Genomic DNA, 21,356 nt, shown 5'->3' on the forward strand with positions numbered 1-21,356 from the left:
AAAACCCACACTAATCTAAAACACACTTACCTACCCTAGCATAATATTATGCCTTGCATCTACTGCAAGATATAAGTAAGTAATAAGTTATTAAAAAATTAAAAAATAAGTTCGTTTATGAAGTACCTAGTTACTTATACCTAAGTTGGTATCTTATTTCGTTATTCACAAAATAGGTAGATAAGTACCTAAACAAAACTTACTGCCCATACTTACTTATTAGGTAGGTACTGACTGACCTACTTAATTAAGATAATTATGAGTAAGAACTTATGTCAATAATAAATATTATTTTAATTTTTCCTTTAGAATTCTTTAGTACACTTGACCCCTCTTTAAACAAAATATCCTTCCACCCTAAGGTTGTCTTGAAAAAATCGCTTTAAGCGATAAGACCGCCATTTTTGTACATATTTGTTAGTATTTAAGTTTTGTAAGTTTCTTTTATGTGTGTGTGTACAAATAAAGAATATTCTTTCTTTCTTTCTTTCTTTCTAAACGAAATACAAGTTGACCTACGCCATTTATTTATGTCGTGTCAATTTACCTAAGTAGGTAACTAACTTAAGTACCTACTTGATTAATCTTTAAGTAAATAAAGTACCTACCTAGTCCTAAACTATTCTCACAGCTAATTTATTTGTTCACCTCTCACTCTGACATTAATTCCTCGCCTTGGTATTGTATAGAGCCGAAGCCGCCAAACTAAAAGTTGCACGCAAGGCTCGACCTCATCACATAGCAATGTCATCATAAGGTACGGCATACATTCCCATACGCCTTATAAAGTGGTCAATAGAGTTCAATTTACCTTCGCACAGTTTGAGCCTACCAGTCGGCAATTCGTCTTAAATCACCAAGCGCGTCATTGGTAAAATGTAGGGTGACAATGATTACTGATAAATTTTAATGAGGATCAATGTCTTAAAAATATAGCTGTCGCAAATTGGGTTTTAGACTACATAATAATTGTTTTTATTATCCTTTACTATTTACCTACATGGGAATAATAGTTACATGGTGTTAACGTCTTTCTTTACTATAACCAATAACCATAATAATAAAAATAAAAATATAATAAGATTCTTAAGTTTACTAATAAAAAAATATATTTATACTTATTATATGGGTTTTATAGGTATAAAAGGTATTCAGCCACATCAACTTCAAATAACTAAGTGAGTTTGTCTAACACAAGAACAGATGTGGTACCCACGAGTGCACGTTGTTTTATGACTAGCAGTATCAATCTTACTTTTCATATTCCACATAAGAAGTTTTAGCTGGTTAAGCAACCGGCATAGTACCTAGATACTACGTTGAAGAATCCCAAGTTCTCTGAACTCATAGTGGCCGGACGCCCGCGGTATGCGCTCACAGCCGCGGCTGAGGCTCAGTCTCACCTCACGCCTCACGCCGCGCGCTGTCAACCGCGAGCACTCCTAACCTATACCACCCACAAGTTTCTTCACTTTATAGTGTTTCAGTTTTGACACCGACGAGTCTCATAAAAGGTTAGTGGACCTCTTTTGTTTACGTAGCTCTGTTGGATAACGGTACGTCATTCTAGATCGCTTGTCTGCTTGGCCGCGAGTAACGTTCAAATTCTGGTTAATTTCTAATTAGAATCTCGATGCATTGGCAGAATTTATGGTGTTTCAATGGGTAGGTGTTGTGTTTGGAATAGGCTCCTTGTAAGTTAAGTTAATGATAGTTAAGCTGTACGGTAGATTCAATTAGTATAGTCTTAACCAACCAGTAACTTATCATTTAGATAGGAATAAAAATAATAAAGAGTTTAAGAGAGAATTAAGCATATAAGTGTAAAATCAACGGCGGGCTGTGTTAGTAAATGCGAATTAATGCTTTTATTATGTTAATTAAACTACCTTATTGTTTGTAATAATTAATCTAAATATTTAAATCACTTACTTAATTCTGGTTTATCATTGAATCAATGAGACTATTATTAAAATTCATTTAAGCGATCATTCTAAATACAAGCACCTCTTGGTAAGTAACTAGTCAGTCGTAGTACGTTCCCAGCCTACACAAGGTGAGGTGAATATACGCAAGGACAAGATACTCGTAAAGTACCTAATTGCCTAAATAATATTTATGTGTTTACCTACTTAACTAATATAATTTTCCCATACATAAACGTTTTAAGAAACATAGTTCTTACTTAATTCACTTCATCATAATTAGTTTCATGCTATTTACAAGGGTTTACCTAGTTACTCACTGGTCTCAATGGTCACAAAAAAAATTCATGCCTGCCCTTCTTCGTCCAGCTAATACACTACATAGAGTCTGTTTTTTTATTTAATTGCTGATACGATTCCATGGCACTCTTCAAAGCACGCTGAGCGTCTTTATTTTCGTAGAGCAGAAGCTACCGTACCACTCCTGACATATTAGCAATTAACAAACCAATCACTCATAAGTGGTGTCGCTCCCCTGTAAAACATAAGTCAGATCCATAAAATTTACGTCAGATTTGACAAGCGAGCGACGTTGCTTAAGAATCGTTAATTGCTATTGCTTGGTGGTGCTGGTATCCCCACAGTGATTATGTTTCTGCACCATTTTATAAGTGCAGATGCTCACCGGCAGGAATCACTAACTGATAATGGAATGAGACGTTTTTAAGACATGATAATATAACAATACATACAAACAGTACGGGTCACACACATAACCCTCCTATCAGTTGGATAAAATGACCAACTTATTTCAAGCATCCAACGAATGTCATGAAGATGCTCATTATAACTATACTTACCATCACGCTATACCCAACGTTGAGTAGCTAGCTGCCTACATAAAGAAAATCATAAATTCATAACGTTGTGAAAAACATAGTTTCTTAAACAATGGTCATAATTATCGAGTTTGATCACAACGATGGTACCAAGGTACTATGTGGTAATTGTAGTAAACACAATAATTAATTTCCTTTTAATAGAATTATCATCATAAAAAGTAACACCTATACCTAAGTAAGTGAAGATTTTGCAAAAGTGGCCCTCATATTATAATAACAAATTTTAATGTCTTACCAATAAAAAATAGTAGGTAGGTAGTAGGTTGACTGCAAAAACTTTATTTAACTACAAATAAATTAATAAATCATACCAATATTGATTGCTAAAAGGATTGGATGAATTTGGCAAAATTATTTCACAGTTTCAGTTTGCCAATAGGTTCCTACTTGAATATATGTATTATGATTTGCAAGCATTACTAAGTTGAACCGAGTTCGATCTACCTACGTAACTAATGAATTTAAAAAATGAAATTAATTTATAATTTTAGCAGACCGTGAATTGTTCGGCAATTATTTTGTAATAATAATTATACTTATGTATGTATAACATTACAGTGAATTTAAAAATGTGACCTTGTGGCCAATAAAGGCCCTTATGAAAACATTATAATGAAAGAATGAAATTTAAATTAATTATCAACGTTTTATCTAATATTTTTTGGAAAGTTGAATCTAATAATATAAAAAGTATTTTAAAAAGTATCTAGCCATAAGAAGTAGATTTTTTAGAAAATCTAAAATGGTTATTGAGATTTTTACATACGCGACAAATAAAATACAAGTAGGTAGGTATATGAGGGTTTAAAGTAAGGAAAGGAAAAATAAATTCATAAAGAGTATATTCCCAGGCCACCCATATCTCCTGTGATTCTTGGAAATGTATCATTAATGTGCTGAGTCATTTATTCAAAATTCCCAATGACGCTGGCTTTTATCCATACTTCCTTTCACTCTTCGTTTTTTAAAACATAAATCCCAACTAAGTACCTAACTTGTCCGTACCTTTACATTTTTCAATTGAATATTATGTAAACAACACATTATTTACAATATATGAATATACAATAAAAATAGGTAGGTGTATGATCAGAATTTAAAAAAATATATAAGAAATCTATTCCCACCAGTAGCATTTTCTTTGTCACCCTATTTTTTATGGAATAGGTAAAGTAGCTTGAAACTTAGATTCCTGATTAGCTGATTAGTGATGATTAAAGTATAAAAATAAGTAATAATAGTAATATTATATACCTACGTATATACTGAATTACCCTTGTCATAAACAGTAGATTCGTACTCGTAACGTAATAACTCCGATATGAGCCAACGAGGAAAGTATTATCTAATGTCCCAGACGAATTATGTAAAAGAAACATACGAGTAACTAAAGGGATAGTTTAGTTACTTATATTCTTTGACGTCATTATATTATAAAACTTTTAGGGCTTGTTTCACAATGTCTGATTAGTGGCTACCTGTGGGATAAAATACATGCTGTAACTGTCAAAAGAATAACAGAGAGTGACAGCATGTATTTTATCTTGCAGGCAGCCACTAACCAGACATTATGAAACAGGGCCTTAATGTATTGTATATATACCTATTTATTTATTTATTTATATAAGGCACATCAACAGTACATGTTACAATACACTTATAAAAGAAAGGTTAGAGAGGTACTTATCAATAACATGTACCAAATACCTATCTATTAGTTAGTTTACATAGTGCTCTTATAATTTAGATAGGTACAGTTTTCCTTGTCGATATCAGAAATTAGACGTGGGTGGTTGCAATGAGTAATTTTTTGGTAGGTACTTGGCACTTGTTTATTTGCAAAGTTAGCTTGGTCGCTTAAACCTGGCTGCCCAGTCAACAACCTCGACCATACCGTCTTGAGAGCAATTTCAAATGATATTATTTCGTTATGACTTCTTATTCTTATGAATAATGTATGTCTGTAATGGCTTATTATAATTATTCATTAGCATGTTTGCTGCACTTAGTATTTTAGTCTTATCTTTAGAGTAAGAAACCTGTTACCGACTGTCTTTAAAATCAACACACTCTAGTCTTGAATATACATAACTATATTGCCTTGCAGGGTAGGCAAAGACACCCCATAGCTAGGTACTTAAAACATCCGCTTTCTACTTCTTAGCGTGCTTGTGATAAACATTATTAGGTACTTTTACCTATAGTAGTCTCCGTGTTGACATGATTAGCCGCAGTCAGAATAGCGTTAGTCGCTTATTGCCCAGGGTCAGCCAGGGTGGTCCAATCGCCAATCCCGCTTTGAAAAGTATGAAATGATCTACGAATAAGTAACAGGCGATAACTGATATACCTATATTCTCGTGACCGTAATGTTTAGGTGATGCGCAGTTGACATAGTGTCTCTAACAGTACAAGTAAGATCTGATACAGAACGCAATTACCAATACCATATTTGAAAAAATCGTGTAAAAAAACTGTTGGTAGCCCATTTAAAAAAAGTCACACGGCCAACAAAATTTCTGCAATAAAATATATAAGTACTTACCTACTAAAGATTTGTAAAATAAACATATTTGCTTCGCGAATTTTTAGAAGTCGTAGATTACAAGTTGTTCAGAATGACTCCCTGAGTCAACCCTTTAGTCAACTTTGGCGACCGAATGGCGTAGTGGTTAGTGACCCTGACTACTGAGCCGAAGGTCCCGGGTTCGATTCCCGGCTGGGGCAGATATTTGTTTAAACACAGATATTTGTACTCGGGTCTTGGGTGTTGATATTTATATTTAGTATCTATCTATGTATTTGTGTAGATATGTCGCAGGCAACTGGTTTAATCTCCTGTTTGATTGAACCACTAGCCCGTTCATTGGATGGCGCTGTTCAGTTGTATGACTAGGCCGAACGTTGATTGTACAAGCGTCACAAAACGTCCAACTACACTCGCGAGCAACCAAATCGACTCAAGCCTTGACGGCGCAAACATACATTAATACAAGTAAAATTATGAATAGAAATAATAAAAATGATATGTCATTTAAAAGCTTAAGATGTCAGCTTTAATTTGATATCATTATTATTGAAATCCATTCATCATTTTTGAAATAAATGATGTCTGAACGCAATTGTAGGAAAAACGGGAATTTAGGAAAAAAGGGTATGGGTATCGTATTATACAAATTAAACAAAAAATGTTAAGATAAAAATTTATTTATTTAAATCAATACTTTGTATTGCCCCCTCTTGCCCTAATTACAGCCTGCAGCCTGTTTCTCATAGACCTTATCAACTTTTTGACAGTTTCCTGAGGAATGCCGTCCCACTCCTCTAATAAAGCTGTCTTCAGCTCGTCCACGCTTGCAGGGACTGGATTCCTGGCCCGAACTCTTCTTTTGAGCTCGTCCCATAAGTGTTCGATGGGATTCAGGTCAGGACTGAGCGCAGGCCAGTCCATCGTGCGCAATTCCTTCTCTCTCAGAAACTGCCGACTGACTCGTGCCGTGTGGCAGCGGGCATTGTCGTGCATTAGCACGAAGTCTTCACCGACAAATTCTGCATAGGGCACAACATGACCGAGTAGAATGTCGGTGATGTACCGATCAGCTGTTAACCCGCCTCCTCGGCCGCCTCCAGGCACGAAAACAAGTGCGGTTTTTCCCTCTAGAGAAATACCAGCCCACATCATGCAGGAACCGCCGCCATATGCTACTGTTTCAGCGAAACAACATTGGGCAAATCGTTCCCCCGGACGCCGGTAGACCCGGCCTCTCCTGTCACTGCCATGCAGACACACTCTGCACTCATCAGTAAACAGGACCGACCGCCATTGCGCAATGCTCCAATCGAGATGCTCTCGAGCAAACTGAAGACGCGCTTGTCGGTGGCCTGCAGTCAATTTGGGGCCTGATGCAGGTCTTTTTGGTGTCAAGTTGGCTTCCTTCAAGCGTCTTCTCACTGTCCACTCGCTGACAGCCACTTGTCGTACACGTCTCAGTTCTTGCTGCACATCAACGCCCGTAAGGTGTCGATTGCGCAGCGAGGTTGAGACAATGAAGCGGTCGTCTCTCTCTGAAGTGCAGCGGTGGCGGCCCGTTCTTGGTCTTCGATTGAAGGCACCAGTCTCTTGGAACCGTCTGTATACTCGGGATACAGCAGACTGGCTCAAGTGGAGCTGGGCAGCGACTGCTCGCTGACTTAACCCTTGTTGCAGCAAGGCAACAACTTGAGCAGCTTCTTCTGGTGTGGTATCCATGGGTTTGCGAAAACAAGGAATACAATGCAACGAGATGTGTACCGGTCAACTTGCAACAAGCGACTGATAAGGTACACCGGATGTGGAAAGGTTTTATAGCGGGATCAGGTAGCGCAAGGCGTGGATTCCTAATGAGGTAATTAACACTGACGGGCAATTAAAATGCGTCATTAAATCTGCGCTTAGTTTTTTTTTATGGTATTGATCTTAATTGAAAGCCTAATTCTTCAGCTTTCGAATGACATATCACTTTTATATTTACCATTTATCGTTTTAGGAAAATCAATGTATATGTGCGCCGTGAAGGCTTGAGTCGATTTGGTTGCTCGCGAGTGTAGTTAGCTGACTTAAAATCAGTCAGGTGGTGAATAAAACAAATATGGCGTCTAACAGCTAACAGCTGACACAAAAAGCACCTATATTGTTAGTTTTTTGCAAATAAATTAGCTTTAAAGTGCGTTATTTGTGTTAAATTAGTGTGACAACATGGATTTACCTATTATTACGCCGCGGGCGGATACTTTCAAAGAAAAAAAGTGGCGAAACTGGATAATTATGAACAACAATATGAAGGTACACGTTTATTGTTATTGTTTAGTTAATTTGTAAGATGAGAGCTTTGTAACATAGTCTTTTTGTTGACTCTTGTCTGGTGATGTTCACCCTAACCAGACATTACAAAGTTGCTATACTATATCCCATTCAACGACTTCGCTGAATGACGTTCAGTCAAGACGTCGAACGTTACAATCAACGACTTGACGAGTTGTCCTTTAGTCATACAACTGAATAGCGCCATCCAATGAACGGGCTAGTGGTTCAATCAAACAGGAGATTAAACCAGTTGCCTGCGACAGATATATCAGCTGTCCGACACCCATAACACAGGTTCTGCCTAGCTTGGGGTCGGATGGCCGTGTGTGAGATGTCCCCACATATTTATTTATTATTATTTATTTAACTTTCAGCTTACCTATAAATGCGCATTGCCATATACACACATAGCAATCCGCATACCTATTATTACCTACATACATACATGCAAAATTGCCATACTTATCACATACATTCTGAAAACGTGAGTCATAAAATTTAACTCGCATTGTTTTTCATAAAGTAAACGTACTTACTCACTTGCAGTCAATTATATTAAGAGCCAATGAGTTATTTTATTTGGTAGACATTTTATTGTTTACCATAATTTATATTTAAAGTAAGTATAATCAGGTGGAAGTTCTGGTACTTAATTAATGTAAATTTAAGTTGGTGTACCTAATATTTAACTTAATTATTCTCTAGGAATTGTTTGTCAAAGTAGAAGTCTGCATTTTCCATTTATATAGTAGATTATGTATTGACCTCCTGAGACCCACAGACCAAAAAATTCACAACTTTCAGTTTTCAGCGGCTGCAAAATTAACTTTGTCTGATGAACCCTGTCGTGGGTCTCCTTCTCCTCATTATGTCATCGTATGAGGTCTCGGGGTCTCTAGAGGTTAATTTTGAATAGATACCTTAAGTGTCAGTCAGTCAAAGGCGGTCACAGAATGGTGGCCTAGAGACGGACGAAGAGCGGTTGGCAGACCACCTGCTAGATGGTCCGATGACATCTGCAAGGTTGCAGGGAAGCAGTGGATCAGAGCGGCACAGGACCGGAAGAATTGGCGTACAAATAAGGAGTACCTGTACCCAACAGTGGGCGATAGAAGGCTGATGATGATGACCTTAAGTGTCTAGATCTAGAGCACCTAACCTATATAGGTAGGATTTTCCAGGCTTTTCAGACCATTTAATGTGTCGTAACGTAACCGTAACCGTAGTAGGTTCTTTCACGCATTAGCCTTATTTTAATAAATGTGTTAATGTTTATGTTCCTAACGCGATAGGAACTGGCCAATAACAAAATAAAGCCATGAAATGCAACGGCCATTCGAATAATACAATTTACTTATTTCAAATTCAAACCATTTCCTATAAAACTGATCGTGATCGCGTTGTCAGATGAAAGAGAACTTTATCGCCTTGTCATTAACGTTGTTGTTTCCTGCATATCTAGTGGAACACCGTGACCTACAAATATTTGCCGTATCAAGTCTCAATTGACATTCTATGAAGTTATGATTTAACGAATTTAATTAGAGTTGTTAACATCTTTGCTTATTTTATTAATCAAAGGCCAGCATGAAAGCTAAAGCAGTGAATTTTCACTGCTTTGCTTACAGACGTGGAATCTTTAAATCTTCAGGAAGGCAATATTATTAAACATACCTAGGAACGTCTCATAAAAATATAACCAACAAAAGCGTAATATATTGAGTTCATATTTTAATGAAATGTATTTTTTAAATTCTTACCATTTGTAAGTGTAACTTCTTTATTGCTCGCGATTGTATTTAGGTGGTTTCCGAACTTTACGCTTTGATTTTAATGCCGCCGTGCCCGCTGCGGCCGCGGGCCTATACTCTAATTCGTTTTTGTGAACTCGCCGAGAGGGGCTCACCTTGGCTCGACTGCCTCACTAAATTAATTCAGTCGACTGTCTAAGCATAGGCGGTTTGCTGTTTTAGATATGGATTAGATATTTGCGGTTTAGGCGTTCGAAAAGTCGTGAAATACTTACCTACTATAACTACCTCTGAAAATACCTTGTATTACGAGGAGAGTGGATAGTCACACCGGATAGATAATGTAACTTATTCATTGCCTTTTGAGGTCCGTAGAATATTCATCAATAAATTTTCAAAAAACAACCTACGAAATCCCTTTATTAATGTTATTGACCCTTGACCATCAAAGTGTTAATAAATTAAAGCCCTTGAAGTTACTGCAGTGGTTTGCATTGCAAATTAGGCAGATACGGATGATATGCTGTGTGTTGGAGTTTTACCTTTTAGGTGGCGATGGCGAGGGTGCAAAATAATGTATCTTCATTCCTTTGCGGAACACATAACAGCATACTGACTATTACTGCCTTGAGTTACGTTTGGGTAGTGGTTAGTGTCCCTGACTACTGAGCCGAAGGTCCCGGGTTCGATTCCCGGCTGGGGCAGATATTTGTTTAAATACAGATATTTGTTCTCGGGTCTTGGATGTGCCCGTAAAATGGCAATAGGACCGCCCCCTATTACATTGGGACTAACATAACACTGGCGAAAAGTGGATGCACCTATGCACCTCTGCCTACCCCGCAAGGGAGTACATTAGTACAAGGTGTGAGTGTTTGTTCTTGTTGCCAATGGACTACCAATTCACGTTTTGGAAATTCTGATCTTATGCAGCTAGACCATACGGTTCCAGCAGTGGCGGATTTACCTATAGGCCAAAAAGGCCAGTGCCTAGGGCGGCAGATGGAGAGGGGCGGCAAATTTAACAAATAAGTAGTTTTTTTTAATAATTAATTATCTGTACCATCCATGTATAAATTACTATTATAAAATACGAAAACGATTAATAAACGCTTTGTAATATTTCGATAAAACCGGATCCTGGATCCTTACAGTATACATATCTATCTTTGCTACTGCGAAAACAGAATTTGGAGCATATTATTATTTATCCAAACTTGGATAGCACTTCGCATTGCACACCGTTGCCCCCCTACTCTTGAAAGGCAATGTATTGCGCCTGTCTTGCGTTGGCAACATTTAGATTTTGGCCAAAAAAGTCTTTTTTGGCGTTTTTGTAAAATAACTTCTAAATTGTATGCATTATATTCTTGTTTCTAGGTTCTTAAAATAGGCATCACCTAGCTGATTACAAAAGTATTTTTAGTCTTTGGGGCCGTCCATTAATCACGTGAGGCTCAAAGGGGGGGGGGGAGGGGGTACGGAAAACCTCACGAAACATCACGAGGGGTGAGGGGGGGTCTCTTTAGACATCACGTGTATTAATTTTTTGACAAAAAGCGCAAGTAGGTATTTCTGAAACGAATTTTTAAACGGCGCAAAATTTTCTAAATTAATAAATTTTATTGCAAATACACATTATAAATGTTTTCCAATTCAAAACGCAATTTTCGATACATTTTTTCTAGTCAAAAAAAGCCTTTACATAGATTTCCAAAAAAATACACGTGATCAAGGGGGGGAGGGGGGGGATGGTCCCAAACCTCACCGAATATCACCAGTGGGGGGGGGAGCAGGCGTCCATTAATCGTGTGAGGTCGTTTTTCTCATAAAAAAATGAGAAAAACGACCTCACGTGATTAATGGACGGCCCCTTTGTAAAAACGCTTTTGAAGAGAAGTTATGATTTTTTTAATATTGACAATGAAAGACAGACGCAATACATTGCCTTTCAAGACTAGGGGGGCTGAACGAATGAACCGATTTCAATTTAGTTCTTTTTGTATCATTCTACGATTAAAATCGATTTTTAAAAGTTACAGATGTTTTACGCTTTAAAGTCTTTTTACGGGTTTTTTATTTGCCTGTCAAAATAAACTTTTTACGTTAACATTAAACTCTTCAGTACATAGCGGGTTGCAAAAATTATCTAATTAAATGACAGAAATATGATTAAGTTCACAATCGTACTAATAACGGAATTAAACTAACGTATTGAATTTCAAAAGTCAGTAGGGGCGGCAAAATATTAATGGCCTACGGGCGGCAAATTTGTAAATCCGCCACTGGGTTCCAGCAATACCAGTATCGTAAGAAAAAGGTTACTCAGACTAGCGCTGAGTAGGTCGAACTCGAATGAGTCTCATATTTATGCCGCCAGAGTCGACTTGAGTTATATCTAGTCATAATTTGCATAATTATGTAAGTATATTTTAGGTGATATTTACATAAAGCTTAGGTGTTACATAAGCCGCAGACGAGTCGATGGATCCGTTAACTTCTTCTATACTTACTGAAAATAGCTTCACGACAAAATAATTTCTTTATACAAAGTTTGAATTAATCTTAGATTAGCAGTATTATATTATTATATTAATGTTAGGTTTTACCCATAAATAACTTAACTGTGTGGTTTGAGGTCCAAGAACATTAATAAAAAAAATGTTATTGCATATTTATTCACCCTTAAACTGTGCTGCACCTATAACTAACCCTGAACTAAATAAAAGCCTCGATCTCAACCGAAATGGCCCCTGTATTGCGAGTGGCATAAGCTCGATAATCGAATGAAAGTTTAAATTACATACTTGCACGTTTGAGTATGCGACGAGGTTATGTAGTGTGTGACCTCTCACAAGGTAATATGTGTACTTCCGACAATAACTTGCCATTTAATTTATTATATTCCTACAGTCATGTGTGTGTAAGTTATGCCTACAGACCTGACGTACAAGTAGGTAGGTACTTTCTTATTAAATCCGTTTAGTGACAACTAGGTGAAAAGTAAAGTATGTACTTACTTACTTATCTATCTTTTTATATTGGTCTAATTTGGTAGATAAAGAAGCTTCTTCATTGTCTGTTTCTGTTTATATACCTATCTAACTATTGCAATAAGTACTCACTAGAATATACCTAGGTCTAAGATCTACAAAATCTACATATTTTCATAACAGTACTTATCAGGAAGTATAGAGTACCTTTCTATCTAACACAACAACACACACGCACTCACGCCTTGTACTAATGTACTCCCTTGCGGGGTAGGCAGAGGTGCATTGCTGCACCCACTTTTCGCCAGAGTGTATGTTAGTCCCAATGTAATAGGGGGCGGGCCTATTGCCATTTTACGGGCACATCCAAGACCCGAGAACAAATATCTGTGTTTAAACAAATATCTGCCCCGGCCGGGAATCGAACCCGGGACCATCGGCTCAGTAGTCAGGGTCACTAACCACTACGCCATTCGGTCGTCTTTCTATCTATTTATGTCTAAATACAGTCGCTATTTTTTTATAATTTATAATTGGTTCCTATCACTTCCACAATAGACTAGTTCCTACAATGGCATTGGAAACTAAATTTTTATTTGAAGGTCAAATTCTGTTCTCAATCAAGCTCTGATTGCATAGCAATACACAGACAAACCTTATTTTTCTTATTGATCTATTAAGGTAAACCTAGTAATATCTACCTATTTATAAATGAGACATGAATTTAAGTAGGTTATCTGCAAATTTAGCTACTGGCTTAGTTCATCATTAGTCTGTCATCGTCCACTGCTGGACATAACGCTCTCTTAGTGAGAGGAAAACACTCTACTGTCAAGAAGCCATACGAGCTTTCCTCATGTAGCCACTTCCGACTACAGTTGAAGGTTGTAGGCCCATCGGGCTGGAGGGCGTCCCATGCTTTGTAAACTCTTTCTTGTGGTAGGATAAATCAGTTTAGTTATTTTTATATAGCCTACCTAACTCTTATGTAAGTACTTCTTAGATGGTCGGTAATATTGCAAAATTATTTTTGAGCTAAGAAGTTCTTTCTCATTTATTAGTGAACTGGGCTAGGCATAGGCATAGGCATTGCGATTACACTATCAGTAGAACCTATTTACCTACATTCATATTATTTCATAGGTTAGTAACATGAAGCACGATAAATTTTAAATTCCCGCTACAGTTACAAATGTGAAATTTCAGGCTTGAAATTGTTCAATTTATCGCTCGCTTGCAGATATCGGAAAATAATTATTACAATTGCAAAGGCGAGATTCAAGTGATATGGTACAGACACATGGTGGAAAATTAAGTCGGGCCCTTGAGGGAAATTCTGTTGCAACAAAATACCCACAACTGAACTTTTGAAGTGCTGAATCGATTTTCGTACAAAATTGGCTAAGAACACTCGGAGTAACATACCAACAAGCCTAAAAAACAAACGAAATCGGTTTAGGCGTTAGCGTTTCTCTGTCGGAGGTTAAAAAATCTTCAAATAAATACTTACAGCAAAAAATCATCTATCCACCAAGCTCACCGACCTCCTCTCCCCGTTCCAGGCTCCACCATGCGGCTGTCACCAGCCCTGGCCCTGCTGCCGCTGCTTCACGCCTGCGCCTGCATGGACCAGCTCCACATCCTCTACGAGTGGAAGCAGCTCGACTACCAGTTCCCCAGCGAGGGAGCGAGACAGCAGGCGCTGGCCAGCAAGGAGTTCGTTCCTCAGAATAATATCCCGATGGGGTTAGAGGTGTATGAAGATCGGCTGTTTGTGACGGTGCCGCGCTGGCGGAGCGGCGTGCCGGCCAGTCTCAATTATATCAGTTTGACAGGTTGGTTAATCTCATTTTATGTCAATACTCAATCGTTTATTGCATCCATAAATTTTACAGGTGTTAAATTTTCTTGATTATTGCGTTTTGATGAAAATAGTAGTCCAGCTATATGATTTGTCATCATGGTAAAGGAATTTAACCCTGAAGATTAGCTCAGTCGCTTTCTGCCTAGAACGCCAGGGTCCACCCGACGTAGCTAGGGATCAGGCATAAAATGAACCTACTATTGGTATATGTAATCGCCCAAACACTTTATGTGTTACGGTGACACTGAAAAAACTGTACCTAGGTCTAGATACTTATTTTAAAGGACGTTACATGACCCAAAAACATGTTTCCTTTTAAATGTAGTTTTGTAAAATGTATGCATTTCCTTATCTATAACACTGTAAATTACGTTTTTTCGTGGCACATTTAGTTGTTATCTACCTATTATGTTAAATTTTGCATGTTAAATCACGATTATATCTCTTTGCGGTAAAAATTGCCTAATGCCCAATGCCACACTAATAAAGATATCAAATAGAGGAAAAGCCTAGGTCATGGAACGGCGTACTGTATTATGTAAACGTTTATAATAGTTATTATGCAAAATTGCAAATAGTCCAGCTCTACGGCAAAACTGTTATAGTTATACAAATCGGTTTAGAAATGAGTATGTACCTACATAACTTGTTATACTCATAAAGTCATAAGTAGAAAAAGCTTTTAGTACTTAGAAACTTGCTACAAATGTATAGTTATGGTTAACGGAAATTAGTTTAACAAAGTAAGTATAGCTGTACCGTTTCGTTAGCATGTTTGTATGAGTTAAGTTAACTGTTAGCTTGAGCGTGGCTTGAGCTATGGATATGATATAGACAAACGAAAGAAGTATTCAATATTGTTCATACATTTTTTTTTTTTTTTTTTTTATAACTTGACGCATTTAATGCCATTCTTTGTTTAATTGTCCGAGACTAGTTCACACGTGTCCATCCATCCCGATTATTGTCACAATCCAAACAACTCAGATACACGGCTTGAGCGGGAAATTAAAAACATAAAACCATAGAGCTTGAATTTTGTCTATGTCTCCTATATATTAAACAAACTAAACCTATGTACATAACTAAAACTATATGTAGAAGAGACCTTCTAAGCCTGGTCCCTGTGGGAGGGTTCCCAACACGCTGGCGACATTGCCTCGCTGGATCGCCAGACTCAGGCGCTGGCGGAGGTACGCCCCGGCTCGTTTGTCCCCTGAGACGTCTGCGAGCCGGGAAGAGATCTCTTTTACCAAACTTTTGGCATCCGGACCCCATGGCCCCATTGTTTCAACGCCAAACGGGAGAAATAGGTATGTGCTGTCGAGCGACCTGTATTTCTCCCGTTTCAGGTTTTCAGCAGTACCAGCCGCCGCTCCCGCCGCCCTGGATGTGTGTGGGACGTGTGACGCCGCCAGTGTGTCGACGCACGTGGCATCCCACACTAGCGACCTCCCGTGTGCCCAGGGAATAAGCGACATCCCGTCGGGCCTCTTTCCGTCGTCGCGGATGACACCGGCAGGTTCCAGCACCGCCGGGGTGTTGACTGACACAAGGGCCCGGCGCAGGATGTCGTTCAGTGCGGCGTGGCGGGACAGGCGGCCGGCACTGCGTCTGCACGAGAGGCCATGGTGGCCAAGTTGGCTGACCTCCGCTCCGCACGGGCAGTGATGGGGCTGGACAATTTTCATACCAAGCCGAAGGCCGATCGCCGTCTGGAAAGACCTGTCGTCGAGGAAGGTTCCCACCTTCGGCGAGGGCAGGGCATGGAGCCAGAGGCCTGACTCGCGTTCTGCCGTCGCCAGGAGTCTTGCCCTCTCTGTGTTGTTGGGGCTCGTCTCGAGCAGGTGCCTTCCTGTAGACAGGCATTTGGGCTCGTCCCACAGACGCTGCGAGTGCGGGTTTTCGGGCAGTGCCTCACCAGGGCAGATCGATTGCCATGCCTCCTTGGCTTCACCACAGCACGAGACCTCAGAAACACCCAAGGATGGGTGAATAATTTTATTATACAAGGCCAGTGTGCTGTGGGTTGAAGACAAGAAGGCGGGTAGGGCTACATCCGACACCTTTCTGACACCGATGCCGCCGAAACGGATGGGTAGAGAGGCCTGGAGCCAGTCGCGGTCTCTGAATGGTAGGTTTAGAATGTATTTTACTGAGTGAATTTTGTATTAGGTTGTCTATGTCTGAAAGGATTGTTTTGTTTTTGAAAATGGGGCTGCATCTTAGTATGTATGTGAAGTTGGGGACAAACAGTGAGTACCGGATTATTTGAAAAGCCATGTGTTTATTTATTTTGAGGAGGTGTGGGATTTTATTGGTGAAAGAGTTAATTTTTTCAGATATGAAGTTGTTAATTGACTGTTCATGGATGGGAGCTCCGAGGAGGCGCAGAGATGTTTCGTCTAGTATTTTAATATTGGGGGCTAATGAGTTGAAGCGTTGGATGATTATCGATTTTCTCGCTTCGGATATATGTGATGGGATGAAAATTTCGCACTTAGAGCTGTTGAGTTCCAGGCCTATTTCCCTCATATTGTCCGTGAGTGTACGGAGGTCGTCGAGCACGGTGTCAGACTCGCCTCCCAGAGTGCCGTCGTCAAGGTACCACATGTTCAGCTTCGACTTCAGGGAGGATATCGTTTTGTGGATGGCGAGGCTGAAGATGGCGGGGCCGAGCGGATCGCCTTGTTGGCAGCCGACTTCGGAGTGGATGAGATTTGAATTGTAGATGAGATTGGATGGGGATGAATAACATTGCCAGAGGTATGGATATATTTCTGGTGTGAGTTCTTTTATTTCAGTTAGGAATGTACCTCTGTCTATTGAGTTGAATGCGTTTTTGAGGACAACCTCGCCACCGTCGTGTTCGATATAGGTCCGCAGTGCGTGGACTGCGGCCTCGCATCCTCCCTTGGAGCCGAAGCCGAGTTGGAGGGGTTGCAGGTAGGTGCTTAGCTTTGGTAGAATTTGACGGCAGCAGACTTTGGAAGCTATACGTCTGAGGGTGGAGCCAACGGCGATGGGTCTTATGCCCCCATCCTTTTTGTTGAGGGCACAGAGTCTGGCGCCGTACATGAGGGGGGCAATTAATGTGTTGACCTTCCCCGCTAGCATAAGGTTGATAAGTGCCGTCAAATTGCTCAGCAGGGTTTCTCCTGCCTGGCCGGTGCTAGCGAGGAGGTCTTTCAGGTGTTGGGGGCTTAGGCCGTCCAGTCCGCCGGCGGAGCCGCAGCGGAAAGACATGATTAGTATAAAAATATTTTTTACGCCTGAAATTGAAATAAGTACCTAAGTACTGCTTCGGGAAGTTCATTCATATCATTCAATCCTTTTCAAATTTATAAACAACTGCCTGTTTGGTACTTTTACAGGCTACGTCATCTGCGTAAACAGAAATATCATTCTAACTAACCATAGAAATAACTTTATGATTTTAACACACTAATGTTAAAATTAGACTAAACCAATAATTTAATTGCAATTAACGCTATCTGGTGGGAATAACCCAACCATCAATCCCAATGGATGTGCTAATTGTACAATAATTACTATGTCACCATCTTGTCTCCATATTGACAGGAAAGGTTGAGGTAGGTCTTCATCGACAATGGAATGTTTTGCGATTACACGATCACTATTATTTTCTTGCTGACCCTTTGTTTCTCTTCATTTATTATTGTTCTCAGAGTGAAATCAGTCATTATAATTTTAATGACTGTCGCATGATGACAGCAGGTCATTGTAAACATTACCTACTTGGGAATTACCGAGCCTATTCTTATTAATCCGGTCATCCTCATAATGAAATCGTTTATTAACAACAACATAGGTCATCGACCATAGAGATTGGTCATCGTCAAAACAACCTGTAATAACTAAACGAACAATTAACTTCCGCAAGAAATGAGGTCACCGTTTATGGGAATATTTCCCGAGTTGTTAGCAACAGCAACGCATTGTCTCATTAATTATTCCACTTTGTTTCCTTGTTCTATTAATGATCTGCACGAGAAGACGAGATTCTTGTCCATTCTCGTAAACTAGTCATGACTAAGTAGTCCAATAAATTCTTCATCATTAGCATCAGATCGTAAACGCCATCTACTGCACTTAGATAATTAGGTTTCTTCCAAAGAGCGTCATAACTGTCCACGGCTTCGTTTAATATTATTTTCTAACTTATTTCCTCTCCAATTGCAGACAACTCGACGTCGTCTCCGAAGCTGATCCCGTACCCCAGCTGGGCGGCGCACGCGGCGGGCGCGGGCCGGCCGGAGATCGTGTCTCCCTTCCGCGTGCGTGCTGACCACTGCGCCCGCCTGTGGGTGCTCGACAGCGGCAAGGTGGCCTCCCTCGAGCCCAACGCCTCCACCACCTTCCCGCCCGCCATCATCGTCTACGACCTCAAGACTGACAACCTCCTCCGGAAGTACATCATCCCTGACGACCAAGTCAAGCAGGATTCCGGCTTCGCCAACATCGCTGTCGAAGATTCTGACTGTGACAACACGTACGCTTACGCCGGAGACGTCGGCAAAGGCGGTATCGTCGTCTACTCCTGGGAAAAGAACGAGTCCTGGCGGATCACGCACCACTACTTCCACCCCGATCCGCTCGCCTGCGACTACAGCGTCAAGGGCTACAACTTCAGCTGGACCGACGCCATCTTCGGCATCGGGATCTCTGGCCCCAACGCCGATAATTTCAGCACTCTGTACTTCCACCCCATGTCTAGTTACAACGAGTTCTCTGTCTCCACTGAATACCTCAGGAACACGACTGTTGCTGATGAAAACTTCAATGCCTTCAAAGTGTTGGGAAGCCGAGGACCCAACGCACAGTCCAGCGTGTCCTTTGTCGACCAAAAAACAGGAGTTCTGTTTTACTCGTTGGTAAATCTTAACGCTGTAGCGTGTTGGAGGACGTCCAACAAAGACTACACCATGAAGAACCAGGGTCGCATCTACATGAATGAGGAGACCATGGTCTACCCGACTGATATCAAGGTGGACTACAACAACAGTCTGTGGATCCTGTCCAACAGAATGCCAATCTGGATGTACGGAACCCTGGACCCCAACGAAGTAAACTTCAGGGTCTTCTCAGCGCCAGTGCTTGATGCTATCAGTCATACAGCATGTGATGTTACACCGAGATCAGATATTCTTGACAAATTCGTCAACAAAATTAAGAATGTTACTAACGATATTAAGTCTAGAATCAAGGGCTCGTCCGCAACTTGTGTCCATACATCATATTACGTCCCCATTATTGTGTTAAGTTGGTTCATCGCCCAATTTATTGCGAAATAATAATTAAAGGATGTTTGAAGATATAAATTTGCTGTGATAGTAATCATAAAGTTTGGGTAAGTTTAATGTTGCATTAATGCTACGTCGCAATTTCGAAATTGAATACAATATCCAGCTAGTCTAAATAATTTTAATTATTACGAAGTTCAATTTCTGCTTCAATAACTGCTTCAGTTTCTTATAAAAAATTGTAATAAAGTAATTTATGTTAAATTTATTATACACACAATTCAATTGTATAACATTAACAACTAACTGGCTCTTAAAATGTCGATCACCATTACTAATAACGCGTGGTGCCTCAGGGCTTTATGCCAGGTCCTCAATTATTCTGATCACATTAAATGTGGTCTATGGTAGGTTGTGCCTGATATTCTTAACATTCCGTTTATTTTAGTTAAGTAGCTATAAGGAAATTTATACATATGTGAGACTATGTGAATATAAGAATACTACATTATTATCTTATCCTATTTAATATCACCTGAATGCCAATCAATGGCTCAATGGAGTGAATGAATTTAGCTTCTAGGCATTTTACTATTAACAAACTGTATGTATGTACTTATTTAAATTGTTTTGTATATTTTGTGAGTGTATGTTACGGGTGTCTGCAAGCAAGTGATGATAATTAGTTAGATTTTAAGAAACACACACCTACTATTGAATGATTCTAAGTAATGAAAGAGTAGAAATACTCCGGTATTTCTATCCCCAGTTGATCGTGAGTGTGTTAAATTATTTTAAGTCAAAAGCTCCTAAACCTATTTAAAATGTGCCATGAGTACAAATTCCTATGCATTTGAATTTTGTTTTGGCCACCAAAATGTAAACCTTGTTGATTGTACTAAAATTTTCGAAACTTGTTTACAATCTAAATTAACGTAACACTTTACTTTAAACTTTTACGAAAACGAAACTTAACTGGGTCCCTATCGCGAAGTCAAAACGAAGTAGTAGTATTTAATAGTGTCAAATTCAATACAGTTTGAATCCGAAAATCGTTGCCAAATGATGTTCGCGATAGGGAGCCCGATGCTACTGTTGCATTCATAAAAGCTTCACACATTCCTAAATACAATAAAATTAATACTTACCTACTTATAATATTCTGTAAATAATTGTTGCGTAAAATAAAAGCTTTTTAATTAATAACTTCTTTTGGTTTTCTATTTCCTACCAAAATAGTCGAGAATACCTAGTTAGTCTGTATCATCATCATCATCAGCCGGTAGTCATCCACAGCTGGAACAAGCCTTTTCAAAGGACCGTCACGAAGTCACAGTTATGTCCTTATTTAATCTGTATGTTGCATTCCAAACCAACTTTTTACAAATAGATGATGAAAAAAGATGTTAAATTACATTAGTTCAGGCGTGCTACCTAAATAAAATATAATTATAGATATAGGTAGGTACTTTCAATTTTTCTTTTTATTAGTAGTCTGGATCAATAATCGATAAGCCAGCTAATGCCATCTATTACAATCGAGTTGAACTACGTAGCACGATTACGGTTAACGATATCTTTGAGAGTCTCCTACAGATGGCGTTAGAACATAACATACGATACGATACCCTACCACAATACTGAAATCGCACGACGATTCTATTTTTAACCGACTTCAAAAAAAGGAGGAGGTTCTCAATTCTAGTATAGTTAATAGTGGTGTGGTATATTGTAAACTGCCATAATACCTATTGGTAACTTCTTACATAAACTACAGGAATGAAACAAAAGACCAATAAGCATCCAAATTATTT

At 39.2% G+C, this 21,356-nt stretch overlaps 1 protein-coding gene across 1 annotated transcript; it reads left to right on the forward strand.

The window, feature by feature from the left end:
* The first annotated feature begins 1,398 nt into the window (after nt 1-1,398).
* On the forward strand, nt 1,399-20,737 carry LOC105388812 (protein yellow). Its single transcript, XM_011559815.3, has 3 exons — nt 1,399-1,514; nt 13,977-14,249; nt 18,482-20,737. The coding sequence occupies exons 2-3, from the start codon at nt 13,985-13,987 to the stop codon at nt 19,591-19,593; spliced, it is 1,377 nt and encodes a 458-aa protein (XP_011558117.3). The 5' UTR covers nt 1,399-1,514; nt 13,977-13,984; the 3' UTR covers nt 19,594-20,737.
* The last annotated feature ends 619 nt before the right edge of the window (nt 20,738-21,356 follow it).

This window comes from Plutella xylostella, chromosome 8 (genome assembly GCF_932276165.1).
Source record: "Plutella xylostella chromosome 8, ilPluXylo3.1, whole genome shotgun sequence".
Taxonomy (NCBI): domain Eukaryota; kingdom Metazoa; phylum Arthropoda; class Insecta; order Lepidoptera; family Plutellidae; genus Plutella; species Plutella xylostella.